General features: G+C 38.8%; 1 protein-coding gene across 3 annotated transcripts; it reads right to left on the bottom strand.

Annotated features, from left to right (window-relative positions):
- Positions 1-11,446: 11,446 nt before the first annotated feature.
- Positions 11,447-25,651, bottom strand: NAPG (NSF attachment protein gamma). 3 transcript variants are annotated; one of them, XM_084508792.1, is made up of 12 exons: positions 25,502-25,651; positions 24,142-24,209; positions 22,959-23,043; positions 22,360-22,377; positions 21,747-21,777; positions 20,092-20,201; positions 19,915-19,981; positions 19,144-19,214; positions 17,883-17,961; positions 17,075-17,154; positions 15,474-15,603; positions 11,447-14,397 (listed from the first exon to the last, which is right to left on the bottom strand). In XM_084508792.1, the coding sequence occupies exons 1-12, from the start codon at positions 25,555-25,557 to the stop codon at positions 14,248-14,250; spliced, it is 945 nt and encodes a 314-aa protein (XP_084364918.1). In that variant the 5' UTR covers positions 25,558-25,651; the 3' UTR covers positions 11,447-14,247. The 3 variants fall into 3 exon arrangements, with proteins under 3 accessions (XP_084364918.1, XP_084364919.1, XP_084364920.1); XM_084508793.1 differs by lacking the exons at positions 21,747-21,777; positions 22,360-22,377 and having other exon boundaries at positions 20,092-20,226; positions 22,946-23,043; positions 25,502-25,579; XM_084508794.1 differs by lacking the exons at positions 24,142-24,209; positions 25,502-25,651 and having other exon boundaries at positions 22,360-22,387; positions 22,959-23,041.
- Between the last annotated feature and the right edge of the window lie 1,099 nt (positions 25,652-26,750).

Consider the following 26,750-nt stretch of genomic DNA (forward strand, 5'->3'; position numbering starts at 1 on the left):
GAGCCCTACCTTCCTCCAGGGGTATAAAGACAGGCTGGCTTCAGCTCTCAAGGGGAAAACTATCTTTAATTGCTCATTAAACTAGTCATTAAACACCTCCAGGAAAAGGGTGAGCAGCATTAGCTGTGGTGGTGCCCAGGTCCACGTTGGAGCTCGCAGCTAAAATAAGGAGCGTGGGGAAAGGACCTGCCTCAGCCGCCGGAGACTGAGTGCTTCAAGACTGCTGGGTTTAAGCCAAACCAGCTAGGAAACAGGCAAAACGTGCACTTTACTGCTGGTGGAGACAGCAGGTGACTGCCTGCCTTCTGCTGTCAGCCAGGTTATGGAGGCAGCTGTGTCCTCCTCCCGCCCGTGGCAGGGAAGGGAAGAGGAGCCGGGCTTCAGGGCAGGAGGTCACAGCTCCGCTCTGGGTGAACAAGGCCTAAAGGGAGCGAGGCTGTCTGAGCAGCTTCCAGCCCAGCTTTATTGCCTGCCGCCGTATCTCTTCTCCAGGTCGCAAAGCAACATCAACGTAACGTGTGCTCCGAGAGCAAAGCTGCCATTTGCGGCCTTGGCGGCCAGGAAAGCAGACAAACCTGAGCATCTGCGTTTGCAATCTCCACTGCTCCATAAAAGAGAAGGTCAGACAGAAAAACATGTGTTTCGTATTTGCAAATCTGAATGATTTATATTAGGGGAGCAGGGCTGGACCGTGTGCAGCCTCTAGGTTGTTAAAATTTAATTTACTAATCAATTACTATCAGATGCTAGACTTCTTCAGCTGCCCCATATGTGAGGAGCACAGTTTCTCTCAATACCCTGTCTTGATTTCAGTTCTGTATCTCTTTCCAGGGGCTGAGGAGAGACAAGGTAAAGCAGGTAAGGAAAATAATTTTATTATTTTTTTTTCAGATCAAGCAACCACTCAGCCCCACAAGATAATCTTGTTTATTTATTTATTTATCTTTTAAGTAAAAAAAGCCACCAGAGCATTATCGGACCTTTTCTGTTAGCCATTCAGCTCAAAGAGAAGATGCTGACCTCCTGCCATTATTTGTACAAGGCAGCTTTACCTGAGGAAGCAGATGCATTAAGATGAATGGGAGTTTCCTCACCTCAGGGGAGCAAGTCTGGAGCAGGCATTGTGTCCCCAGCTGTACTGCCTTCATTTTGTTTGCATTGCTTCTCAGCTGTTAGTCCCATTTTAAAACTTTTAAAGCATTATAAAGGTACACCTCTCACCACCTGAAAATAAGTGAACTAAGATGAAAAGTAAAGATGAACTAAGATGAAAAGAAGAAAGGGATTCTTGCTGATAAACATCCTTCCGAGTATGTGGGTTATCAGCTGTAAGTTGGATCTCCCAGGCTATACAGATTTTGGCTGCAGGCTTGGAGTTAATTCTGACCTTGGAACAGGGTGTGTGTGGATCTTTTTAACTCTTAACAAAAAAACATACTGAAAATGCAGGATTCAGATGGCTTACATTAACCAGAGACTCTCAAACACAAACCCAAAGCAGCAGCCGGAACATAACATCTCTCACAGATCACAATCTCATCCTTATACACATGGCAACTCCCACACAGTCCTAAGAGAGCCTAAGGGTGTCTCCCAACTTCAGGAACACAGGCACCATCTCTATCCTTAAAGTTGGCTTAAAGAAACCCTAAGAGTCTGCAAGATGTCTGTGGACACAAGCAGATGACAACTGAATGGCCCTGCCCTCTCCCTCTTACGGATTTTTGTATCACAAACATTGCACTAAGGCAGAAATCTCATAGTTTAGAATTAGGAGTATGCAGAGCATTTATTATGCTGCTTTATCCCATCCATATGCATCCTCTTCCTTGAACGTACTTGCCCCTCCCAAAGGGACAAGACAATATTGTCCTTTCTCAGTGATACCTTGCATATCCAGCTTGGTACTATTGATGGGAGGCCTGAGTGAGTACTGAAACTCATTACAAAGGACACAATTATCTCAGCACACTTTTGCAAAGCACGTTCATTTACAAGCCAGAGAAACAAGATGGTTTTCAGACTCCCAGGTCCAGTTCACGAAACAACTCCAGTTACATACAGTTCAGGATACAAACATCAACACTAGCATTGGTTGAAAAATTTTTTGAATGTCCTCTGTTAAATTTAGCTCCTTTCTTGGTTAGTAAGTCATGCGTTAAATGATCCTGGCTTCCTTTTAACATGGTAACCTAAGACCAATAACATTTTGAAATTATGGGTGAATTGCCAGCTCTTCTCTCCAACTCTTTGCTATCTGCATTTTGGGTGACAGGTTCCCTAAGAATAGGTTAATGTTACTACTCTTGGAATAGAAGAGGGAAATATTTCAAACTGGGGAATAATCAATCCAGTCCAAACTTTCAGATGGAGAATCATTCACATTAAGATTCATGAAACTCTTAGAATTCATTATTTTTTTCCAACAAATACCCAGCAGGTCACAGGCAGTTGGACAACTAACTCCACCATGGTAATTTACGAGACTGTCTCATAAATTATAGAACTACAGATTTCTTTTTTCCTTTTTTCTTTTTTTTTGTGGGTGGGGGGGGGAGGATCTGGAGAGAGAATAGGGGTGGTGGGGTGTGGTGAGGCAAGAAAAGGCGAAGAAGGGGAAGGAAGCCAAAGAAGTGAGACTCCAGGCCTTGAGAGTATTTTAATGCCATCATTTACCTAAAAACTGACTGTAATAGATAGTATATCAGATTGTGCTAAAGCTTCCAATGCATAATGTTCTGAGTTGTGTTTTTTTTTTTTTTCGTTTGTTTGTTTTACTATTTCTGAATGCTAATACTTCAGATACATTTATACCTTTCCAGGACACCTCATTCAGCCCCAGTTTCACTAAATGCAGAAGACAAATAACTGTTGACCTGATGTTACCCATGCACAAAAACTGGAAAACTCGAGCAATATTGCTTTCTAGCAGATTTATTCCTACCTGGCACTACTGCTTAGAAAATGCCTAATTAACAAACAGTTAAACCAGCAGAGTGAAACATGGCAATTTGTGTGTAACAAGCACACAAACAGCAAGCCAAGGTAGGGCTGCTGGGTGTAGCAGGGCCACGACTGCAATAACTGACTATAAATGCTCTTGATGGAAGAGGACAGCAGACAAGAAGCTTTTAAGCCAAGGCAAAGAACAGAACCAGAAGCAAAGACTGCAGGCTAATCAGCCCAGCAATTAGTCTAAGTAGCATCAAATCTCTATTTGAAATCCCTCCTGTAGTACCACTTGGAGACCACTATTTTCCACTTTCTGGCACTGTGGGGTTTCTGCATGCTATTATGTTGTCTGTGCCTCTAACTCTGGAAATGGCTGCATTTCAGTAACAACTCAAACACCCCCAAGTGTCATTTAAGAAGCTTGAAGACCATTTGCCTGAAATGAAAAGGCCTTGACAAACAGTAGATGTTGCTTTGACCTCCAACCCATCCTTGGCCACACAACCTCCCAGTCCACTTTTCTCTTCTCTGTAACACCCAGCAGCAGGATCCAGCGCTTAATACCCTGACAGAAGAAGAAAGCAGAAATCTTTCCCCCAGGAGTGGGGTCTGTGCCTGGTAAATACATAGAGGAGTCTCAGTCAGGCCCTTGCCTGCCATGGAAGCCTGTCTGGGAGAAAGGGGTGAAAGCCAGAACCTTGAAATCCTCTCACTGCAGGAATTTTGGCCTGTGGGTACAGTTGGCTGCCTTGAGGCAGTGCACCTTGCACACAGCTGAGGATCAGCTGCATAATGTCTGTAGGCAAGTACATGAAGCAGGGAGAGAGGGAGAGTTTACTGCTTTAGCTTGACGCACGCTTGGAGAACTGCAGATTCCAACTTATCTCCCACTTTGAACCCCAGGGGCTTTCAATTCCTGACCCAGAACCAGACTTCAGGATTTGCTCCCAGCTCTGTGATCTCAACATTAATTTGGCTACAGGAACATCCATAATTACAAAATGCAAAAATTGCATCATTGATAAAATACAAAATTGCAGTTTTCCTTATATTAGCTATTCTCTGTCCTTTTTCTGAAAGTGATTTTTTGAGTTATGTGCAGTCATGGGTGTGGCAGATCTGTGCACACACTACCACAGAATTTCATTCACTCCTGACAGTAAAAAAAAAAAAAAGTCTCAGCCTTTGATCATTTGATGCTTCTAACCTCAGCACAGTTGGGACGTGCAGCTTCCAGACCTTTCAGCCAACCTCTCCTGCCTGCCACCAAGACCTTTGTACGAAAGAACTCAGTGAGCAGAAACAAGATCCTAATCAAGTATGTATCATCCTAGACTTCTGCGAGGAAGAATTTGATCACAGCCTGGTTGTGAGAGGTTGCCAAAGGCCCACAGGCTGCCAGTGGTTCATCCAAGAAAGTTTGGAAGGCTTTGAGAGACATGAAGTATCACAGTCTGGCTCAAAGAGTTGATATGTAATGTGGCATCCCTAAAACAAAATGAAGCATAGGAGTGAATGCAATTTAGAGATTGATGGGCTGAACAAAAAAAAATACACCCCAGCTGCCTTGGAGTAACTCAAATCTTCATCTGAGGAGTAAGTGGCTGCCAGGGATTTTCAACAATTTACTTAGACATCAGGAACATCATCATCTTTAAATACTAGTTAGACATGATGTTTAGGAAAATTGGGAAGAGAGCCAAAGGCACAAATAACTACACTGAAATAACTTAGAAGACTAGCAATAAATGTAGCATTTGTATTTTAAGCAATTAATTCACATTTATCCCTACCGTCTCAAAATGCTATACTTGCAGCATGTGCTATATTAGTGAACCATATCACAGTTAATTCAAAGGATTATGAATTCCTCAGTCAAAGAAAAAGAGTTCAATGAGGTATGAGAGCCCTTAAAATTCTGCCTCAGCGTGGAAAGTTACTGCAGAACAGTTTGTATATTTTAAGTTCAAACCTTCATTTAATCTACCACAACTCCCAAGATGGACGTGGTTTAAATCTAATGATTATATATCTCATTCACCTACTATTTGTGTTTGGTCAAGAGCAAAAAACAAAAACAGGAACAAAATGCCAGCCTAGTTGTCACCAAAATGCAGTACATCCTGGAGGGCTGACAGAGACCAGTTGCTTTCTGTCAGCTCCAGCTCTATAACAGTATATTCATTTTATTACTTGTTTTTCTCCAATGAGCACAAGCCAAGCCAAGAAACAAGAAAAAAAAAGTACTTAAAAGGGTGAAGTTTTACTGGAATATCTCACCAAAGGAATGGCTTATTTTTGCCTCAAGGTAAACAGAAAAAATGGAAAACATCAAAGACTTCAAAAAATATTCGTGCTACAGCAACAAAGACAAAACGCATACACCTATAGAATGGAGAAGGGAAACCACAAGCAGACAGCAAGCAGAATCACCCTTTATTACATTCTCCATTGGTTTGCTGTACTTCTGGATAACCCACTTCATACTGTATGAAGAAACGTATTAGATCAAACTGGTATAAATTTGACAGTAACTGAAGGGACACCATAAAGAAGTAATTTCCCCTAATGCATTGCAGAAGAATTGTCAGTGAATAATGAAATGCCTTTAAATCTCTAACAAAAACAGCAGCTTGAGGGATTTATCCAAGCCATCAAATGCGCAATTCACATTATGGTTCCCTCCAGCAACTCTCTTATTTATCAAACTGCACATTATGTCTCCAGTTGTTCCTCTGCTTTTCTTCATACTTATCATAAGAGAGCAAGAGTACTCCTAGCACTGGGCTGGAAACCTTCTTGGTGCCTTCTTTTCGCGTCCACTCCTTTCCGGATCACACACTGCCTCCTTGTCTCTTTCTATGCTTCAGTCAGATTGAATGTATTAATTAGCATTTTCCATCCTCTGATCAGTAAAGATCAGAGCACAGAACAATAGCTGTGTGTAAAAGCAGACGGTATTTTTGTTAAAGTGATACAAGACTACATACAGTACTCAGAATTATTCATGATGTAATCTGCTATAAGGAAAACTCAATAGGCATAGGCTTTTCTCCCAATGGATGATGTACCAATTAAGAAACTATTATATTCTGCTTTATTGACCATCCAAAAAGGTAATACAAAAAGCTGTGAGCAACACATTATAATCAAGGAAGTGGAACAAGGGTGCAAAGAAAAAAAAAAATCATGCAATCAACTTGCCTTCTTCACATTTAAATATTCCTCTTTTTCTTTTGTTCATTTTTAAAGTAGTCCTGCAAGGCCCTGAAAAAAAAAAAAAAAAAAGGAAAAAACAAAAAACTGAATTCGTCTTTCCTCTCCAATTTACAACAAACTCGCTGTTTTAAGTTCAGTAGGGTGATCACAGATGTTTCTCCACACCTCTCTCATACAGAAGTGATAGACAAACTTATCCTTGAAGCAGAAATACCTTTTTGACAGGGTTGAAGTAATTAATGCATACCCCAACTTCTGAAGCTTCCAGTTGTATCATTACTGCATTTCAGTCTCCAGTCTTGTGAGTAAACACTACTTCAAAAACATTAGTTTCCCGTTAGATATCCCTGATCATCTAATACAAAAAATTATCATGCCATAAATGTAGGTGGAGATACGTATATGCATACGTATGCATTCAGGCTACTTTGTGCATTTGCTAGCTTGGCTGCACGTCATTAATATCAGGTTCTGTTTGGCTGCACTAAGCCAACCATGAGGCATCCACACCTGGTCCAACATCATCATAGCATCTCCAGGCAAGTATGGGTGACAAAATCACACAAACATGGAGCCATTTGACAGCCTATCCATCAAAGGATGGATAACATACCCCAAGACAAACAAGCGATAAGCATGCACAGGCATGTGCACACTTACTTTCTTGAGTTCCCTCCTGCCACCATCTCAACCACAAGATTTTTTTATTATTTTTTTTTCTTCCTAATTGCTGCAGAATAACAGATACAGAAAAACAGCTCAATTTCTCAATTTCAGATAGCATACTAACATGCATGATCAGTGAGGGAAGTGAAACCCTATATTGGGGAAGGTTAAGGTCTCAGGGGATCTAAGCTTTCTACATACAATGCATCTGTCTGAATCAATAGAAGAAAAAGGTGCTTTCTTTTCCTTTCCAGTTTTCTTTAATAGCAGGGTTTGTCACCAAACTCGTGTCTTGCATCAGGAATACTCTGATGTAATTCAAAGTGGGGAACTCTTCGATGGTGTTTCAAAGAAAAGCAGCACTCAGGAATTCCCACAATACGCAACATCTGGTAAGTTTGAAGGGATAAACATTAAGACTACTGAAATACCAGAAAAATATCCCACTTTAAGGTGAAGTTTTAACTATACCAGTATTTCTGCATCTCTGTTATCAAAGCTTGAAAATACTTTGCTTGGACTCATTGCGACACAGCTGCCTTACCCAGCTCTAACCACTCGCTCCTTACACACCAGCCTGTACTCAGGGCTCCTGCACAGCTGAGCAGCTCCTCGTTCCTCCTCCAGCTATTCAGCTTGGAAACTCATACATTTACACAAGACGGGTGCCAGAAAATTACTGGATGGTGGTCAGTTAAATAAAACATTTGGCACCAGTAAAACACACGGGGTACCATAGGTCTTTACACTTCATGAATTCTCTCCTATATTATTACTAACACAATTACTCCAGGACAGTTGTTGAGCAGTGCAGCAGAGAAAGCACTGGCTAAAAACTTGTCAGTTGCACACACATAAAAATGTAAAAAATTCAAAAATATCCCCGTCTCCTGCTGTAAGGTTTTTACCTTTAATTCCTGAACTTCAGTGAGTGAGTGACAGGAAAAGGACACAAATCCCAGAACGTGTCTGTTTCCCTGCTGCCTCACACCACACATGGCAGCAGAACTTCTTCCCAGTGTGAACAGAGCAGTCACACCAGTCCCATCCCTTACTCCCCACCCCTGCAAATAAATCAGAAAGTAGCATTTTTTTGAAGCTTAGTCCTTTTGGCAAATTACAGTAGGATCCCTCTCTCCCATCAGCCAACGTGCTGCTGCATTATGACTGACGTCCTTCCCTTTGCCTATTTTCAGTCAGCTTTTCTCACCTCAACTTGTTGCTTGCTGTCCCTAACGCTGAACTTTGTATGAATTTGCAGCTGCAAGGAGAGCTCAAAATATCTATTAACAAGTCATAACACGCAGTGGCTCCTGTTTTATGTACTCTTCTCCCACCTGCTCTCTGTGACCTGATTTCCCAGAGCCATGCTCAGAGGAAGGGAGAGAAAGGACACATCCATCACACCTGTGATTTGAACCTCATGAAGGGCCCATTTATCATGGTATAAATCACAGACAAAAATAAATGCATTTATCTAAGCTTCAACGAGGCAAAAGCAGCATGAGAGCAAGGCTGTACATGGTGCTTGTCCCATGTACATCAGCAACCATCATATCACGAAGGATTTTTACCCCCAGCCTGAGGGCAGAGAAGCGTGGCACCAACTGTGCATCCTCAGACGTCCAGGCAGGCGTTGCAAGGGGTGAGAAGCAGCACTGTGTGGCGGTGGTTTCTAACCAAATCAATACTCCACCCGCAAGTATTTTAATGTTAAAACTATCCTAGACGATTTCTAGCTGCAAAAGAGACCTCTTTGCCTGCTCTGCAGCACCATCTAGCGCTAACAAAGTAATAACGCTTTTGGGAAAAATAGCCCATTCCGGGTTATGCCTAGTTTAGCAATAAAGCAAAATACAAGTGCATAAATAGTACATATCCAAAACATTCAAGGGAAGTCATGGTAACCCATTTATATTTTACAGATGCTAGGATCTACTTTTTTCGCCCCAGTATCCAAATGTCGAGTATCCCTAAGGGGTTGCAATGTCATACTGTACCCATCAGTATCCCTTTCAATGTTCATGACAGCCCAGCCATGCTCATTACTGCTATCCTCATTAGTCTCAGCAGATGAGCACCAACAGCCATCTTTTCTTCCAATGTCCATGTAGACTTACAGCTGCTTCGCACTGCTGTCCCAAGCTGGCAGCCACACCGCTGCACCACTGGAAATCAAGGCTGACATCTGAAAAAAAGACCTGGGTGTTTTTTGGAAGGTCTCTGACAGGTACGGGGTGACAGAGACAGGAAAAACGAGCCCAACACCTGATGAGGCTGGCCTCTGAAGACCATTAGCTTACAGCTTGATATTCCTGCTCAGCCTCTACTAAAATAACCACAGATCCTATGTGGTTCCCTTCTGCTCTGGAAAGCTTTATCTACTTGCTCCAATTTTGTTACCAGCACTAGTTGGCTTTTCTGAGGGGGCAGGAGTCCCTTCTACTTCCTACTTTCAGGAAACTTTTCTGATCATTATAAAATTAGATGAATAAATGGTTTAATCTTTTTTTTTTTTTTTTTTTTTGTGTGGTTTTCATGTGTGGTGGTGGTTTTTTTCTTTTTTCTTTTTCTCCCCAAGAAAGGCTTAGTTCTTACTATCTTTACAGCTCTTTATTCACAGCACCCAAGGAATGACTCACATCATGCTGGAGAACTTCAGTGCCAGAGATTTTTCAGCCTTCAAGTATTCCAGCAGCTTTGACTTGGATGCAGTAGAAAAGGTGATTTGTCAGTAATGATGAAGTCTCCTAAGAGTTACAGAGCCCACATCGTTAAACTGTGTGAAGATCCGTGCTTTGTTGTCATTCCATATTAAAAAGGGCTCAGGAAGACATTCTCCCACACAATTTTCAGGTTAACCTCATGCTTCTGGAAGTACTGTGCTACCTTCTTCATTTATTTGTACAAGAAACACATCTTCACATTGCATAGATGCAATACTACCCATTCTTCACAAGAACATACCACAACATTTTGTTGAAAAATATATGCCTTACCCACTTGCTACAGTGATAATGGTCACTTACTCATCCAGGTTTCAGGGTCTGCCACTTTGCAGTAACTGCTGCGGCAAAGGAATCCCACCAACAAATTCCCATTTTCCAAAAACCTCAATGGAAACAGCTTACCTACACGGAATTTTTTTTTTATTTTTGTCACAGACACTCATGCATCCAGCTTACATGAATTATTTATGAGTGCACTGATGTAGCTAACGTTAACTGACACACCACTGATTGGAACTGTTTCACTTTCCCTCCGCTATTTATTTCCTGCACAGAGCTAACAATAGCTCAAACACTAACACAGACCAAGATGCACAAACTGCATTGACAGTAATCTAAATACTACCGAACTACCATAAACAGGAAAAAATTACAAACTACACTTGAGAAGAAAAAACTCCAAGTATCCATAGAATTGCTTAAATATCCAACAGCGACACTTCAACATACAACTAAAATGCCATAGGTAAAGAATGAATCATTCTAAAACCAAACTAACCTTACCTTCCCATTTACCACACTTCCAAGTCTTGGTTTTAAACCAGCAAAAATCTGTAACTTAAATAGCCATTTATGTCACTTCTATGTGCTCTTCTTACACCTTTCCAAAACAGTTCTTTGTTGAAAATTAACGTTCAAGTTATTGTGGCCAGGATATCCTCCACATTTAATTGACCCTGTCATTTTGGTCCAGGCACCTCTTTTAGCCTCTCAGAGTCCTGAGGCACACATAATACCTCAGTTACAGTCAATATCAATACTCAAGCACAGTTTGATGCAGGGACTTTTTCATGTCTGTGCTGCTTCCATCAATGTTCCCCGTCCTTTCTGGATTTCAGAATACTCAGGTAAATCTTGGAGCACATTGATGTATTCTTCCAGAAGACTTCAAGAGTTTGCTATACGTTCATCCAGCCCAAATGTGGAGACAAGCGCTTTATCTCTGAAGATCTAATGATCTCCATGTCCTCCCCCATCACTACAAAGACAATCATTTTGCTAAACCATTAATTACTATGCCTAGCTAAAAGTCTGAGAACTTGGGAGAATTACTTCTCTCTCTCTCTTTGTTAAAGATGACAAATTCCAGTCTGACAATCGCCCACCATAACAATGTTTTCTGAATACAAACCTTTAGGAAGTGAAGTGCCATCAACCAAGATGCTACATATCAGCACAGAGGCGAAACACATACATAATTTTTATTCTGAGTGGACAGAAATGCCTAATAAATGTCATTTCCTTGATAATGAAAGCCAGCAGAAAGTTACCAAAAGGTCAGTTAGAGAAACAAATAAAATTTTACAATAAAATAAAATAGAGGAACGTATAAAATTAAATGGGTGGTAAGGAAATGCCAAATGAACAAACTGCAAAGACTGGACACCGCTGACTTGCAATACCCAAAGCCAAGCCAGCAAGTTCCCCAGACTCAGGTCCTTGATCACATAATATACCCCCAACGCCTGGCAAACAGAATCACAGACAAATGGTCACATGAAATCTGTTTGAGATTAAAAAAAAAAAAAAAAAAACAACATTCATTCTCAAATGGCAGTGCTAAGTAGGACCTGATCAACAACAGGGAAAGCTAGCACAAGTGCGTTAGTTTCAGGTTTTATTTTTCATGTTGGTGAAACACAGCCTCTTCTCAGAGGCAGCATCTGTAGAGCTGTTACAAACACACTTCATAATCTAATACATCACAGATTTGGGAAAGGAACAAATAAAGCACAGATTTCACACTGCACTTGGGCATACTCAGTCTTAAGTTACAGATAATTTAGAAATCATCTAATTTCATATACATTACACTGATCATTGCTCAGTCTTCATGCAAGTTTAATTTTAATTTTCTTACAGCCAGCATTAGTTTTGGAAACTTCCTTGCTGAAAATGGTGTATTTTTCACTTTAAATCACTTAAATGATATTTACAGAAGTGTGCAAATTGCTTTGAAAGATAGAAACAAACACTTATACATAACATACAGACAGCATCTTCTATAGTTAAACATTTGCTAAAAGGCAGATAACATTCCTATCACACTTTCATTGCCTAAAATAGGAGAATAAGTTATATAAAATAGACCATCTTATTTTCAGACACTTCGATTTCTGCAGATTTGGTCTTTACAGCAACATTGCAATCAAAGATTAAGATTCTGTTCCTAAGATTCAGAGAAACCCCTTTAAATTCAATGGCAGCTTAATGTGTTTAGCATGAGTTACTTTTGCCCCCAGATTTTCCATACTTGGCACAAGGTAAAAAGAAAAAAAGCTGAAGGAGTGGGTAAGAGACAGCCTTGCTTTTTTTTTTTTTTTTTTCCAACACAAAAAGCATCCTAATGAACCAATTTTATCAAGTTCTTTCCTGCTTGCATGTCTTCTTCTCAGTATATACTGTTTGCACACACAAAGTAGTACACTCCCTGGGACCATTCACCAAAAGTAATTTCAGAAATGGAAGCAGGGAAAAGCAGGGATAATTACTTAGTGTTCCCAGTGCTTCTTAATGTGCTTGAAAAATAATAATAAAAACTCCCCGTAAAAAAGTGCATGGTGACCTTCATGAACAAATCCAGAAGGCAGAAGGTCGAACACCTCACCTCAGTTTCCTCAGTGGTGAAGAAAGAAGAGTTACAGGAAAGTCTTCAAGAAACATCTTTCATGTATATTAGTAATCATTCTGAGAGAAAAGCAACTCACTTCCTAAAATTTCATTTAGGCTATTTTTTTTAGAAGTACAAAAACTTTTACGTACATCCTTAATAATAGAGGGAAATTATTTATCAGACAGTACAGAACAACAGGTTTAAACAGCTTTAAAAAGCTCTCAAACAGCTTTGAAATCAGAGATTATTACATAATAAAAAGAAAAAAACTTTTTCTGAACATCTATTAAATTGAATAACATGACTTTTACAGCAGTCCTGCCTACAATCGTGGTGTAGTTTGTGCATCCATTGCTATGCTACGCAGTGCTATCCACCCCAAGAATAGTGAACATTAGCCCTCAAAGTCTACCTTAATCACAATTACATCTGACACACTTGGTATTCTTGAAGCCATTCAATTCCTTAATGTGGCAGAAACTGTATTGACACTTAACACTATGCTTTTGGTCTACTGCTTATTGAACTTTGGACATCACTTTAGTGCAGATCTTGATTAGGGTCTGAAAAAACAGACCACAGATTCGTCTTCTAGGGTTGTCAACTTTTAAGCATAGAATGGTCACATTAATTTAGACACTAAAGAAGCTTGTGAAAGACATGACAACTTGTAATCAAATAGAAGTGAAGAAGATGCTTTAAAATTTGGTTATTTTGGATTTGAGCTAGTTTGAAAAATGCCATTTGTAAGAGATAGCTGTTCTATGCTTTGAAAATACAAAAGAAATGAAACGTCTTTGCAGACTAGAGTATTGATTAGGAAGTGAACATCTGAAAAACTCCGAAGCTCAATCTTATCACTGAAACATTCCACCTAAGTTTTGCTGAACACTGTCTCCTGAGCTTTATATTTAACACACATTAACTGCTACCTTCATTTTAGTTTTTAATTATGGCATGCATGGAAACAGTAGCATATTTCCATTATGGCAAATGGAAACAGTGCTAGAAAGGTTGTCCACTCCTTCCCTTCCCAAGGTATGCATTCAATTGTATGCATACAAACACTATGCACTCACATATTTCAAAAGATTTCAGGTCAATATAAGATTAAAGATGTGCATATCTATGTCTTTAACCTTGCAAAACTTCTCCACAGTAGCTGGCTTAGTGTTTTCTACAACCACATGGATATTCCTTGCAAAGAATAAGATACCAAAATAATATTCCACAGTGAGGTTAAAAACATGTTAAAATAAACTGAATGTTCCCCCTTGTGATTACTCTAGTGGAAAATCCCTCCGTGCCATGGTGTTCCTTAAACAATGTTAAACAGGAGATGAACATCCAGACGATGTTCATTTAATGACCTTAACATTTAACTCAGTAACAATCACAAACATATTATTGGGGACAAAAAAGTGTCAGGTACTGAAATCCAGCATTTCAAATTTTGTGCCACTCTCCCTAACCCCAGTGCATCTCTTCAGAGTTTTGGTTTCCTTTTAAGCTGTGCTTTTAGTAAAAAATTCCCTCGTTTTTTTTCCCCATAAACTGCAGGCAGGGCCCTGAAGAAGTTCCTACGAGGTAAGAAATGAAATCCAAAGGTGTTTCAAGATGAAAGGTACAATCAAGCTCTTTCTCCTTTTTTTTTTGTACCCAAAAGCTGCCAAGCTAATATTAGCATTCCTGTATCACAATTGCAATGAAGCTCTGGTAAATCTGGTACCTTTGGATATGCTCAACATCACAAACAAGTTAGATATTTAAGACAACGTATATCTGCAGCTAGCACAGTCCACCAGAATATTCATCCTCTTCCTCATCAGCATGAGAGCCCACCGTGGCTGGTCCTCTTGTTTTGTCTTGTGCAGTGTTTGGAGATTTCTTCTTGATCCCACCTCCTGGAACCACCAAGGTAAGACCAAGCTTGGCATACTGATAAGAAAAAGGTAAGTTTACTTTCTTTACTATCACAAAATAGTCTTGTTAAATTACACTGTGCAGAATTGACTGTATCAATAATGTGTATTATACAATAATTTTGCCAAATGATTATATAATCATCATAGAATGGTTTGGGTTGGGAAGGGACCTTAAGATCATCTAGTTCCAACCTCCCTGCCACAGGCCATGGGCAGGGACACCTTCTGCTACACAAGTTTGCTCAAAGCCCCATCCTACCTGACCTTGGATTCTACAGCTTCAGCTGTTCAAGCTTTTCAGGAGGAAAAAAAAAAAAAAAAAAAAAAAAAAAAAAAACAGAAACACCATAAACAATTTCAGTGTGCACCTCCGCACACATTATCCAGTTATGGTTCATTTAAGTCTCACAAGTGTTTTTCCGTATAATTAGTACCTTGGTTTTTACTATGCAGCATAGTAATAAAGTAATATTAGTTGATACTGTTACAAAGTTTGGTATGTTACGGCTTTCCTATCTTTATACCTTCTGCCTACAAATTACAATTTAAAAGAAGAAAAAAAAAAAAAAAAACACAGTATGGACTACTTTCTTAAAGTGAAAAAAAATATTTCCCAAATTACCAATTCTCTATAGAATAAGGGCTGAAAAAGCATCCAACAAGGCCATCCTGTAGACATCACATTCATTCTGTAATGGTTATGCAGGCAGCAACATGATACTTCTGAGATAAACCTTTAGCAAAGTGTTCTAGCCCCATAACTAATGAAAATAAATTAATGAAAAGCGAACTGCATTTTGGACAACTCTTTAAACAGACTCCGCATATTGATAATAAATTGCTCTTTCATCTAAGTCTTCCCACCATTCAGCACAGAGCAGTGTGGGAACTCACAGGGGCAGGCAGCGAAGTCAAAGTAAAAAAAAATAATTTTGCAGGCACAAGGTAGGATGACAGAGCAAGTCACAATAAATTTATGGACCTTGCTTACCTTATTTTCCTCTATTAGACGAAAATTTCTCTCAAACTAAATATGCAAAAAGGATTATAAAAACAAACAAACAAAATTTAAGACCTATACCCACTTACATCATTGTCCATGTATTTGAAGAGTGGCAAGTTACAGACTTCTGAAACTTGATCCTGATCTTGCTGGTCATACCCTTCTAAAAGCTGCTCTAGTGCTGCACAGTCTTCGCTTCCATTAAATCCTGGTATACTGAAGGAAATTAAGAGTTCACATTTAGGACATTCCAGCAATCTATTTGATGCTCACCTATTCTATCTTTAAATACTGCTGATAAATACGCAGACGAGCTGGGAACTGAATGAGAATCTGATGCACTACTTACTCCATCAAACCGTCTAATGTTGACTTCTCTATGTACATGGATCATATCCATAAACTTCAACTTTCAGCAGTATTAGTTTGCTGAGAATTAGACTGCAATCACAGCCAAGTCAAAAAGAGATTAGAATTTTTTCATTTTTCATGACTAGTCAATTAAGTCTTCTTCCATTTTACGTACAGAAAAAAATTGTAACAAGTTTCTTCATAACATACAAATTGAAGACAGAAAATATGGCCAAGATGTTTAAAGACGGATCTTAACAGCTTATTTCTAAAAATACAATAACTATTCAACTTACATATATGTTCACGTCATTTCACTTGAAACATACAGTTAAGTAAAACCACGTTTTTTCAGTATTTTATTACTGAAGTCCAAATGAAGGCTGAAATGGAGAGCTGTAGGAAAGCCTCTGAGGTTTATGGTAAAACACTAATCCAAATTTTGACATCACAATTTTCTCCTGGGTATATAAAGAATACTTGCTTCATTTCATTGTATTCTGGAACTGGACTAGTTCCTACTTTCTAATTTATCTTTCAGTTCAATCAATTATTAAAAAAAATGTGAAAAGGAGAAATCTTGCTTTTCTTCTTTTAAGGCATGACAAGGGCAAGATATTCTGCAGCAATAGAACCAGAAATGTAGTAACGCACATGCTACAAGTCTTTCTTCAACAAAAACCTTTAGATGAATCTTTCCCTCAGTGTAATCACCATACTAGACAGGTTTATTGATTGTACATGGATGCTGCTACTGAGCATTTTGAGGCTTTGTTAAACATTTTCATCCTCAAAATAACAAAATGTGGTAATGAAAAATTACAATTTCAACTTTTTAAGGGCCTCAACACATGACATGGCAAAAAGATTCTGAAAAAAAAAAAATCTGTTAAGGACATTCAGAAATCCACATTTTTAATCCTGAATATGAATTTACAAATAGGTAATCCATCCTTGTTCTGTTTGAAAAAGAGACATGCCAAAGGCTATCAGTAAGGCAAGAAGTCTGGCCGTAACAGTATTCTGCTCAGCTTTTAACAAGGAAAAACTGAAAATAAACTTCAAATTTTAATCTCATTTCACCTGTTGTACATAAGTATTTATTGTATATTCACTAACACAAATACCACAATGGCAATTACTGCTGAACCTGTTAAGAGCAAAAAAATATTCCTGATAGGTGGCTATCTAATAGAGAATGCTATTGTACTGTAAGCCGGTAGACTTAAAGGTTTAAAACTTATTGACAGAGAGTGTTTCCCTTGCTCTTTCATAAGAAAGAATCACCATCAATGAAATATTCAGCTTAAAATTATAATACATGAAGCGGACTTACCTATAGCTTTCCCTCACACATCTTTCTGCAGCAACATAATCATTCCTGTGAAGATGAACTAGGACTTGAGCAATAGTTTTCTAAACAACAAAAAACGAGAAACAAATTTTTCTTTAGAATAAAAAAACAGTAAAATATGAAAAAGATAATGGACTGCTAATATTCAGTGTGAAAAGATCACTTTGAGTCTTCAATGATTCTAATATACTGGAACAAAAACATCACGAAAGAGTAGTAAGCCATCAGCTGGTATAAAATAGGTTATCTCCTCTAATGTTATAATGAACTCTTGCACAAAACGAGATAATGTTTTTCTTTTTGTGGTTCGTCATACAGGTCATGCTGAATGCAAACCCAAAACAAACTATCACAAATTCTTATTTAGAACCAAAATCAAATATTTCTACTAAGAATGCTGAAGAAATAAAATCAAGCTAAACACAGGCCAGAAGACAATCCTATTAAAAATACAGTAAGAATATGTTCATGATTCTCCTTCTCTCCCTTCCTGTTTCAAAATAAATTAATTCAGCTTCCAAAACAGAAAATTGGTCTTGTTCAAATCAATTTGAAGGCCCATCCATAAATCACTATAGCTCCCACAGGTAATAGAATCCTATCTTCAAAACATTACAGTGGTGAAAAATACAAAGGTGAGGGAAGAATGAACAACCACACATTCTTATTTTTAACAAGAAAGATATCCCTGAATCAAGAGGTATATGTTGTCAGACAGAATTCAGCCATTAGCTTATGTCAGTTGCCCAGAAAAAAATGCACCATCAGAAATTGTAATTTAGATTTTTACCTTATAGCATGTTGGATAATTTTCAATTTCCTTATAAATACTTTTTTCCTTTTGAAGAGACAATGCAGCCTCATCTAATCTAAAAACAAACAAACAAAAAACCACCGCTCAGTTATGAGTATCAGTACCAGGAAACAAGCATAATAAATCCGAGTCTCATTTTGAGCTGTTTAACTAATACACCCACAAAGCTTTCCTCAATAAAAAGCAAAAGAACTAAAATCAGCAGCAGGTCTTATTAAGAGTATGTATATATCTATATATATGTGTGTGTGTGTGTGTGTGTATATATATATATGTATATAAACATATATATACATATTAATATAAATATTTATATACATATATATAAATACATATAGTCAACAATACTTTTCGCATGCATGCAAGCCAAGAACACCTCTGGTATTCAGAGAAAACCTCACTTTTCACAAGATTATACAAGATGAATGCCTCGTGATTTCCTCTATCAGATTTCTGTCATAATGTTACTATAAGCAATCAGTACATCTGATGCCAACAAACGATGAAAAAACATAGTAGCTGGTTTCCAGTTTGAATACTCCTTTTAACTACTATATTAAATTTCTACAAATGAATGATAGCACATTAACTATAAAGTAGCAGAGCAACCATGTTTCAGATGTTCTGCAGCTATGCTAACTTGCTCTTTCACAGAAAGATTTTGACACTAATCTATAAATTTATTTTTCTGACCACAATTACACAACAAAATAAAGCTTCTTAAAAGTAGCCAGAAACACAGATGCAGACAAAGAAACCGTACGTTTCAGTGAAGCAAGTCTAAGCCGAACTGCAGCTCAAGTTTGGTGCCAGTAATAAGCACTTAAAATAAATTGCCTTTGAGAAACGAAGACACACACTTCTCAGAAGTCCAGAATCAGAACACTGCCAACAGATTTCTCTCCTCAGTTTCATAACTTAATTTCCCTGTTTTATATTAGACAGAGGTAAAATATTTCCAAACACTTGCTACAAATTAGTGCTGGAAGAAAAAATTTCCAAAAGTAGTTCTGCAATTAGTGAAAACTGATGTAGGTCCTTTATAGCTACTCAATAAACACAAAGGAAACAAAGCCTTGTAAGTCACGTTCTCCTCTACCAGAACATGTGGCTCCTGGATGAACATGGTAGTCTTAGATTCCACAAAAACTGCATTTAAGTTTGAACAGAAAAAAAAAAAAAAAAAAACTGTTAAAGATTCAACTGCATTTAAGGAGAAATAGTTATAAATCTATACCTGCGACCTCGGACTAGAAGTCTTGAAGCCTTCCCTAACATTTCTAATGCTTGCCGTAAACGTTCTTCATTCTAGAAAAGACCAAAAAGAAATTACACGTTCATATTCCATTGCATAGGATTAAGACTAAAAGACCTTAAACTAAATATGTTGTCTTTAACCAATAAACAACCAATCTGCTATACCAGCAGTTCCCAAACTCAAGTGAAACACGAGGAGTATTGGTGTGACCAAGTCCTACAGCCAGGTCCTGTATGTATCTAGAAAGCACAGCAATGTCAACGCAGGCTTGCTAATCTAGAGTCATATAACAACCACCTATAGAGAAATATGCCAAAGATGGTAATGAAAAGGCTTATGGGATTGGTGGAGCTTTAAGCAAACTCTTCGTTCTGTGCCTTCAAGAATTTCAAACTGTTTTAGATTCCAGGACTAAACGGAAGGAAGCCTTATTCCCTGAGCTCTGGACAGACCAACAAGAGGCAGAAAACAACAACATACAGCAGTCAGATTTCATCAAGTCCCAAACTGAGAAAAGAAATGACCCCTCACTTTTATAATCTCTTTCTGTACAGCACTAAAACCCTTCAGCTTCATTACTCAACCACTGATGTGAAAGGAGGGAAAAATAATTTAGAGGCCACCCTTAGGCATTTTCTTAGCTTCACAGCTGATCCTAAACAGCAATTCATCCAAGTCAGTTTACTTTCTGGGACTGGAAAATTCTTGGCTGGTGAAAATAAAAAAAAAAAAGAAAAAAGTAAAGCTTACTTCAAACACTGATGCTGCTTGCTGATAGAGCTGTACAGCCTTCTCTGGGCTCACATTTTCTATTAACCTGCGACAAACATAAGTAATTTCTCTTCAGATGAAAGCATCAAAAAGGGAAGCAACCAAAGAGATACTTGTGCCCCACAGGTATTCTATCTACCAATACCACAAGCTTACTTTCCAGCCCGTTCCAGTGCAATTGCTGCTGTATCTGGTGTCCCATTCTCCAGGTACATCATACTGGCTTTCTCAATTAGCTGGACAGCTTCAGGGAGTCTCTGCATCTCCTGCAAAGAAACAGTTAGAGGGAGACTGCCGTCAGGAGCTGTGCCTATGAAGCAAATGAAACAAAGCAAAACAAACTGTAACACAATTATATATTTAGAGGTTTCAGCTAATAAAAAAAAAGTGTCAGAATATGCAGCAGTACAGAAACGCACCTTCTGCACTGCCACATATGTGTGAAGAACAAGTTTAGTAGACTTCAACAAATTCACTGAATAACCATAGAGAGGGGGACACATAGCAGGGAGGGTTTTCACAGCCACGTAGAGTCAAACTAAAAAGTCGCTCCCTCTGCAGGTTTCAGTCCAACTTAAAACTAAATTTTCTCACTCTGAATCTTTTAATTCAATCTTTCCATTTTAAAAATCTGACTCAACAAGCAGCTAGAGAGCATCTAAGCAGCAGTCCACACAAACACTGACCTTCCTGTCAGATTGGATTTGAGCATCAGACTAAGATTCTAATTTGTATTTACAGTCTTGAATAGATTTGAAGATTGAATACAAACCCCAAATTCGCTTCTAGGTACCAAACTTAATATGCACTGATTTAGTGATGCCCAAATGATATCACCTAGTCATCTATAAAACTATTGACTCACTACTACACACCCATACAAAAGGTCACAAGCAGGATTCTCATGAACAATCAGATTACAGCAGTGAATACTAATTATTAGAAGGCTTACCATAACCTGTCATGTTTGGAGATCTCACCCAAAACTCACTGAAAGACCATATGCATGCAGTATGGCTGAGGTAATGGATAACAACTAATATATTTAATTTTTAATATAATTTTATAATTTAATATTTATATTTAAATTAATATATTTAGATATATATTTAGAAAACATGCATTTAAGAATTACATGACATATATATTACCCTATGCCAAGTAAGTAGAAATACTTTTCTTTCACAAATGATGTATTTCAAGCAAAAATGCTATTCCACTGCCCCATTATACAAGTAACGATGGAGCAAACAGGCAAAACAAGACTGCCTTCTCATTCCACAGCTTCCAAATTCTACCAGACACTTACATATTACTTTCAAACAAAGAGATCCACATCACCTTGTTCCCATGAGATAACCTGATTCTACTACCCCTCTTTTCAGGATTGTCCTTTTACCGATATCATCAGTAAAATCAGTATTTGGTCAACTGTACAGAAGTTGTAACAGTGCTAGAATATGAGCTTTTATTTCTCTAACTTCAATCTACTGCTCATCCAAGTGGCAATTAGGTGCTTCCCCATTTAAGGCAAGAATTTCTGGTAGTTTAGAGCAGAAGCATCAGTCTTCAGTCACCCTTTGACATGAGGCCCTCACCTTTCTTTCTACAAAAGGAAACCAAAAAACTGTTTCCAATTAAAAATGCATGTTCCCTAACTACTTGACAGTATTGGTGGGGACTGTAAGTCAACAGTCTTGCACTGTAACATGCAATTTGCTTGCATCTATCTTTAAAATGGTTGAGTGAGATAAAACTATCTACTCACTATAAAAGAGTACTTTTTATTAAGAACTAGTAAATGAAAATACCTTTAGCATCATGCCAGCTTGTTCATAAGCTCTGCAGAGAAAAATTTACAATTTAGTTAGATATGGTGTATTTCAACAAGCTGTAAGTATGCAGCAAATGCTAACCTGCATGAGCTACCACTTCACTGTTAATATTTAATAATTAGAAGATGTTTCAAGTGCTTTAAGTTATGTAATGAGACAATACAAGTGTAAGATTATCTTCCACAAATAAAGTATTCCAACCACACCTTCCGATCTCCCCAGTAAAAATCTATTCTCATGATATGACCCACAGGTAATATTTCAATTGTCATTACCTGCTTGCTTTGAAGCATTCTTTAATTAAATTTCATTGTAAGCTCAACAGTGCAGAATTTCTAGCTTATAAAAAATTTAACGTAAGAAAAAGTACTTGGTATCAAAAGCTATTGTGGATTGTGAAATCCTTATTTCTTCAGATAGCCACTGCAGGTTTTCAGGCCTTCCTAGCCTGTGCTTTCATTAAACTGATTTTGAAATGGTGAAATCACTTGAACCATGCCATTTACTACAGTGAGATCAAAATGATAGCTCATGCTTGTACCGTAAATCAGAAAACTTGTTTCAGATTAGTGGGTGCACCTGTACTTACTTGGCAGCATGGAAAAGCCTGGAAGTAACATTGCCAAAGTCAAGGACAAAATCCATAAAATTATAATGAAGAAAGATTGTGTACAAAATCTTATACAACTTGTTTCAAACAAAGATCTCCCATAAATGCAAATAAAACCTGTTCGGTTTGTAGGCAAGGTATCAAAAATAAATGCACCTAAGGACAAAATAAATGCAACATACTACAGTATAATCACACATGTAAAGTTGTAAAAAGTATTTAAAAACACGTTCCTGGTTACTAAATACTGTCATGAGCATTGTAATAATGTCAGTTCAATTTAATTCATATCATCTGTTTGTAGGAAATTAAAAATATTTATATATTAATTTCCAAAGTAGTACCTAGGCATCTCAGGCACTGGTCAGCACCTTATCATGCCAAATACTATTTAAAACAACATAGATTCGCTAAACAAAAGAGTTTTTAGCATGCAGGAATATTCTTCCAGAAGAGAACCTTCTTAGATTGATGAAATGAACAAATATATTAAAAACATTTTCTACCAACACCCATTACCCCATTCTAAGTAGCAAACAGTCAGCTTCTTGAAAAAAAGAAAAACAATGAAAAGATACGCTTTATTGTTTTCATGTGCTTCAGCTTCTCGCAAACAGGCTTCCCTTGCCTGGTCATACTGCTTGGCATTCTTAAAAGCAACGGCTGCAAGAAATAAAGTTTTTATTTACAGTTTGCCTGTGTGTTTTTTTTTTCATCACTTCTGCTCTTGTATTTAATCACCTAAAGATATAAACAGACTCTTTAGATAAATTGAAGGGCTTGCTAAATTGTAAAAAAAATTAAAAAAATCCCACGACAGTCCTCCTTGCTTCATTAGTCACTTAGTTATCATTGAAAACATTTATTATCAACAACACTTGCACAACATCACTGTACCCTATGTTATACATAATCCAGTCAGATGGATTTACAAACTCACTCACTCTGCATTTTAATTGTAAAACTACAGAAATGCACGTGTATATATAGGTTTAATCAGTAGAGATTATACAAATTCAGCAGGGCAGCGATAGAAGTATATCATCAACAAAACAAACCAATAACAACTTCCTCAACAAAACCACTTCAGGGCACAAATATGTATTTGTATCTCCATTAGATAGATAGGATATTGAGGCAGGACTTGAAGTAAATTCCAACTCGTAAGAGCTTTAATTGCTCCTCCATTTTTTTTTTAATTCAGGCTTAAATGAGTAAGTAGAAATGCCTACTTTCAGAAAGAAAGAAAAAAAAATGTTTAAAAAAATCATCTAGTAAGAATTTTATGTTTGGTTTGACATTTGCTGCAGAAAAGAAGGAGGAAAGAGATCTTACTGTAACTAAAAAAAACTGTCAATGTCACTACCTTACTGAGACAGTCTTAGTCAAGACATACTTCAAAAGACGAAAAAGCGAAGACTGAAGAACAGCTAGAATATTTGCTGGGAAGGTCATACGATTTGGGGGCGGACAAGTGGAAGGAGGAAAGCTTTATTTTTGTGACACATAATAATATCCAAGGTAGATGTTGTAAGCTTAAGAAGAAAAAAAAAATATTTTGCAACTGGTCTAGACCTCCAAGTACAATTCAAAATTTATTTTACAGTGCTACTCGGAATCTTCCTTCTTCTTACTTTAGTCTTTACGACAGTTTTACGTATAGAGTAACATACTGAAAATATGTAAACTATTATCAGAGTTTAAGCTTAAAGAGTATTTTGAAACCATAAAGTATGTGTCCATATTTACGGTCACACATACCTGCCTTCCCATATTCGGTAGCTGCACTGTCATAATCTGGTTTCCACTTTAAGAATCCAGTTTTCAGACTAAAATACAAGAAGAAAGGCTTATTAACAATTACTAATATTTTTATATTTTACCTTTCCAGCATTTAATACATATTTAGAACTTCAGACGACCTCTGAAAAGGAGTGACTACCCTTGTGCCAATACAGTGGCATCCCAACTGCAAAAATAAACGCCAACACTGTTTGGCATTGCTCAAAGCACTGCAATTATCTCCTGAGTTATATGCCCTGTCCTAACGTGCTTCTAAATTGATCCCCAGAGAGTCACCTCAAGCCCAGCTCCTCAGCAGTAGGAAGTTAACAAACAAAAAAATACTTCTAATTGAGAGCTGTCAGCCTCTCCATTCCATACACAAATGAAATAATTTACCTCCCAACACAAACACAAAGCCTCATGGATTTGTCATTAATACGTCCACAACAGCTCATGACACTTAATTGGTGCTGCACACATATACATGTGAGGAAAAACTATACACTGGAAAGTGAGGCAAGTCATCAGGCAATGCTGATCCCAATACTATGATTTCCTTATTAGAATATATATTTATATATATAAGTATATATAATTATATAACTTTAAAGTTCATTTTTGCATCTATTGTAGACTGACACTTCAGACAGAATAGATGTTCAACATGGAAAAAACATTGTATATGGACCAGATATTGGTTTTGTAATCCTACTTGGATGAAAACCACAGCACACAAATCCAAAGCAAGCTTTCACTTTGTATTATTCTTATCACAAAAAAGAATCTCAAACCCATTTAGCTAGCATATGCGAGCCTTTAACCTGTACACAGTTCATGAATTTAGTGTGCTTTATGTCAGATGCTTTCCGAGATATGCTTAAAACGAATTCCACTGAAAGGCATTTTTCATCAGATAATTTGAAAAGAATATTTGGTGCACATTTGTTATTGCAAGGCGGTCTCCCTGCTACCACTACTTTTGACCCTTGATTTTGGCACTGCTTTATCCCCCACAACCAGCCCCTGCCCCGGCCGCCATGTCAAACACCCCCCCCCCAGCCGCTCCGCCAGGGGCATGATGGGAGACGTAGTCCTCCCCTGGGGCTCCGCTCCGCGCAGGGCGGCCGCCAGAACTACAACTCCCAAGCCGCCCCTTCAGCGGCCCGGGGGTGAGGAAGGGGAGCCGCGCCGCCCGGCCGGCAGCAGCCCCGAGGCGCGGGGGCGAGCAGCGCGCCCCGCGGCGACCCCTGCGAGCCACAACAGCCGGGTAGACCTGGCAGCCGGGCCGAGCCGCCAGGCGCCCGGCCACCCCGCCGCCCCTCTGCCGCCCGCTCACTATTTCTCCGCCTTGGCGATGTGCTCCAGGGCCTCGTTGATCTTCTGCGCCGCCATCTCGCGGCCGGCCGGCCTCTCTGCCTGCCGCTACGGGCCGCAGCACGGCTCACGGCGCCGCCACGGGACCCGACGGGAGGGGAGGGGAGGGACAGAGCAGGGCCCTCCTCCGCCGCCACACCGCGCATGCGCCGCCGCCGGGGCGGGCCGTTGCGGCCGTTATGGAGGTTGGTGGCGTTTGAGGGTGGTTTTGTGAGGCTCGGGGCAGGGGGTGTCAAGGAGCTGGAGGGTCCTTTCCTGCTCGAGGTCCCAGCCCTAACCTGGCCGAAGCCGTTGGAAGCTTTTCAGAAAATAAAAATGAGGGCAGTGTTTCCCTCAAAAATGAGCGTGTGTTTCCCTCAGTGTTCAAATTGTGATGGTTTCTGGTAGAAACGCGCAACTCGCAGGCAAAAGGCTGGAAAGGATCACGCTCCGTGCTCTGTAACAAGCCTCCAGAGGCCTTTTCATACTCGCTCCCTTGGTGTTTGTAGGAGGCTGCCCCCTGGTCCAGGTGGTGCAGAAATGTAAAGCAGAAGAAGTGAGCGGTGGTTGGGCACGACAACCCTTCTAACACAAGCTGTTACAACAAATTACCTACCTACACACTCAGTAACTGAAAATGCTGGAGTCTGCATTACCACTCGTACTTTCTTCCACTCTCTATTCCCTGACCTGAAATGTTAAGTAACAGGAGATCAGTGGATGGATCCAGAAAGGTGTTTATTCTCCAGACTTAGACGTCGGTATTGCCTCTCAGTAATCTAAAGAAGATAAATAGTTATCAACCTGAGAGCAGAAAGCAAGGTGAAAAACTGCTTAAATTTGCCAAACTTTATCAGACCACAGGAGTCATTCAAAGTCCATGTCGCTGATAGAAATCAGAGCTTTGTGACTTCTTCTACCTTAGCTGGGGAAAAAAAAAAAAAAAGCAGTATTGACATGGTTTGGTTTATGCTACATAGGCATAACTCATGGTTCTAAATTGCTTTTCCCTCCTTTACCATCTCCCACACTCTCCTGATGACATGGAAATTTAATTTTCTAACTTTGGTTACACTTGAGAGGCTATCTATAGCAGATGGTGGAAAATCCCCACTATTCATACTATTATTCTGTATCCTAGAACAAAGTAGGAATAATATATATATATATATATATATATAAATAAGAGTTTTGTTTTGTTTTTAACTTTCTAAAGCAGGACAGAGTGTTCA

Source organism: Aythya ferina (genome assembly GCF_964211825.1).
Source record: "Aythya ferina genome assembly, chromosome: 2".
Classification (NCBI taxonomy): Eukaryota; Metazoa; Chordata; class Aves; order Anseriformes; family Anatidae; genus Aythya; species Aythya ferina.

Bases quoted from the DNA above. Each gene is read 5' to 3' on its own strand.
- NAPG (XM_084508792.1), bottom strand. From the start codon at position 25,557: ATGGCGGCGCAGAAGATCAACGAGGCCCTGGAGCACATCGCCAAGGCG. The intron at 24,210-25,501 runs GTGAGCGGGCGG...CTTGTATTTTAG, and splicing joins ATCGCCAAGGCGGAGAAATA to TCTGAAAACTGGATTCTTAA. The intron at 19,215-19,914 runs GTAAGCTTTACT...GGTCTTTTCTAG, and splicing joins AAGCAGCATCAGTGTTTGAA to AATGAAGAACGTTTACGGCA.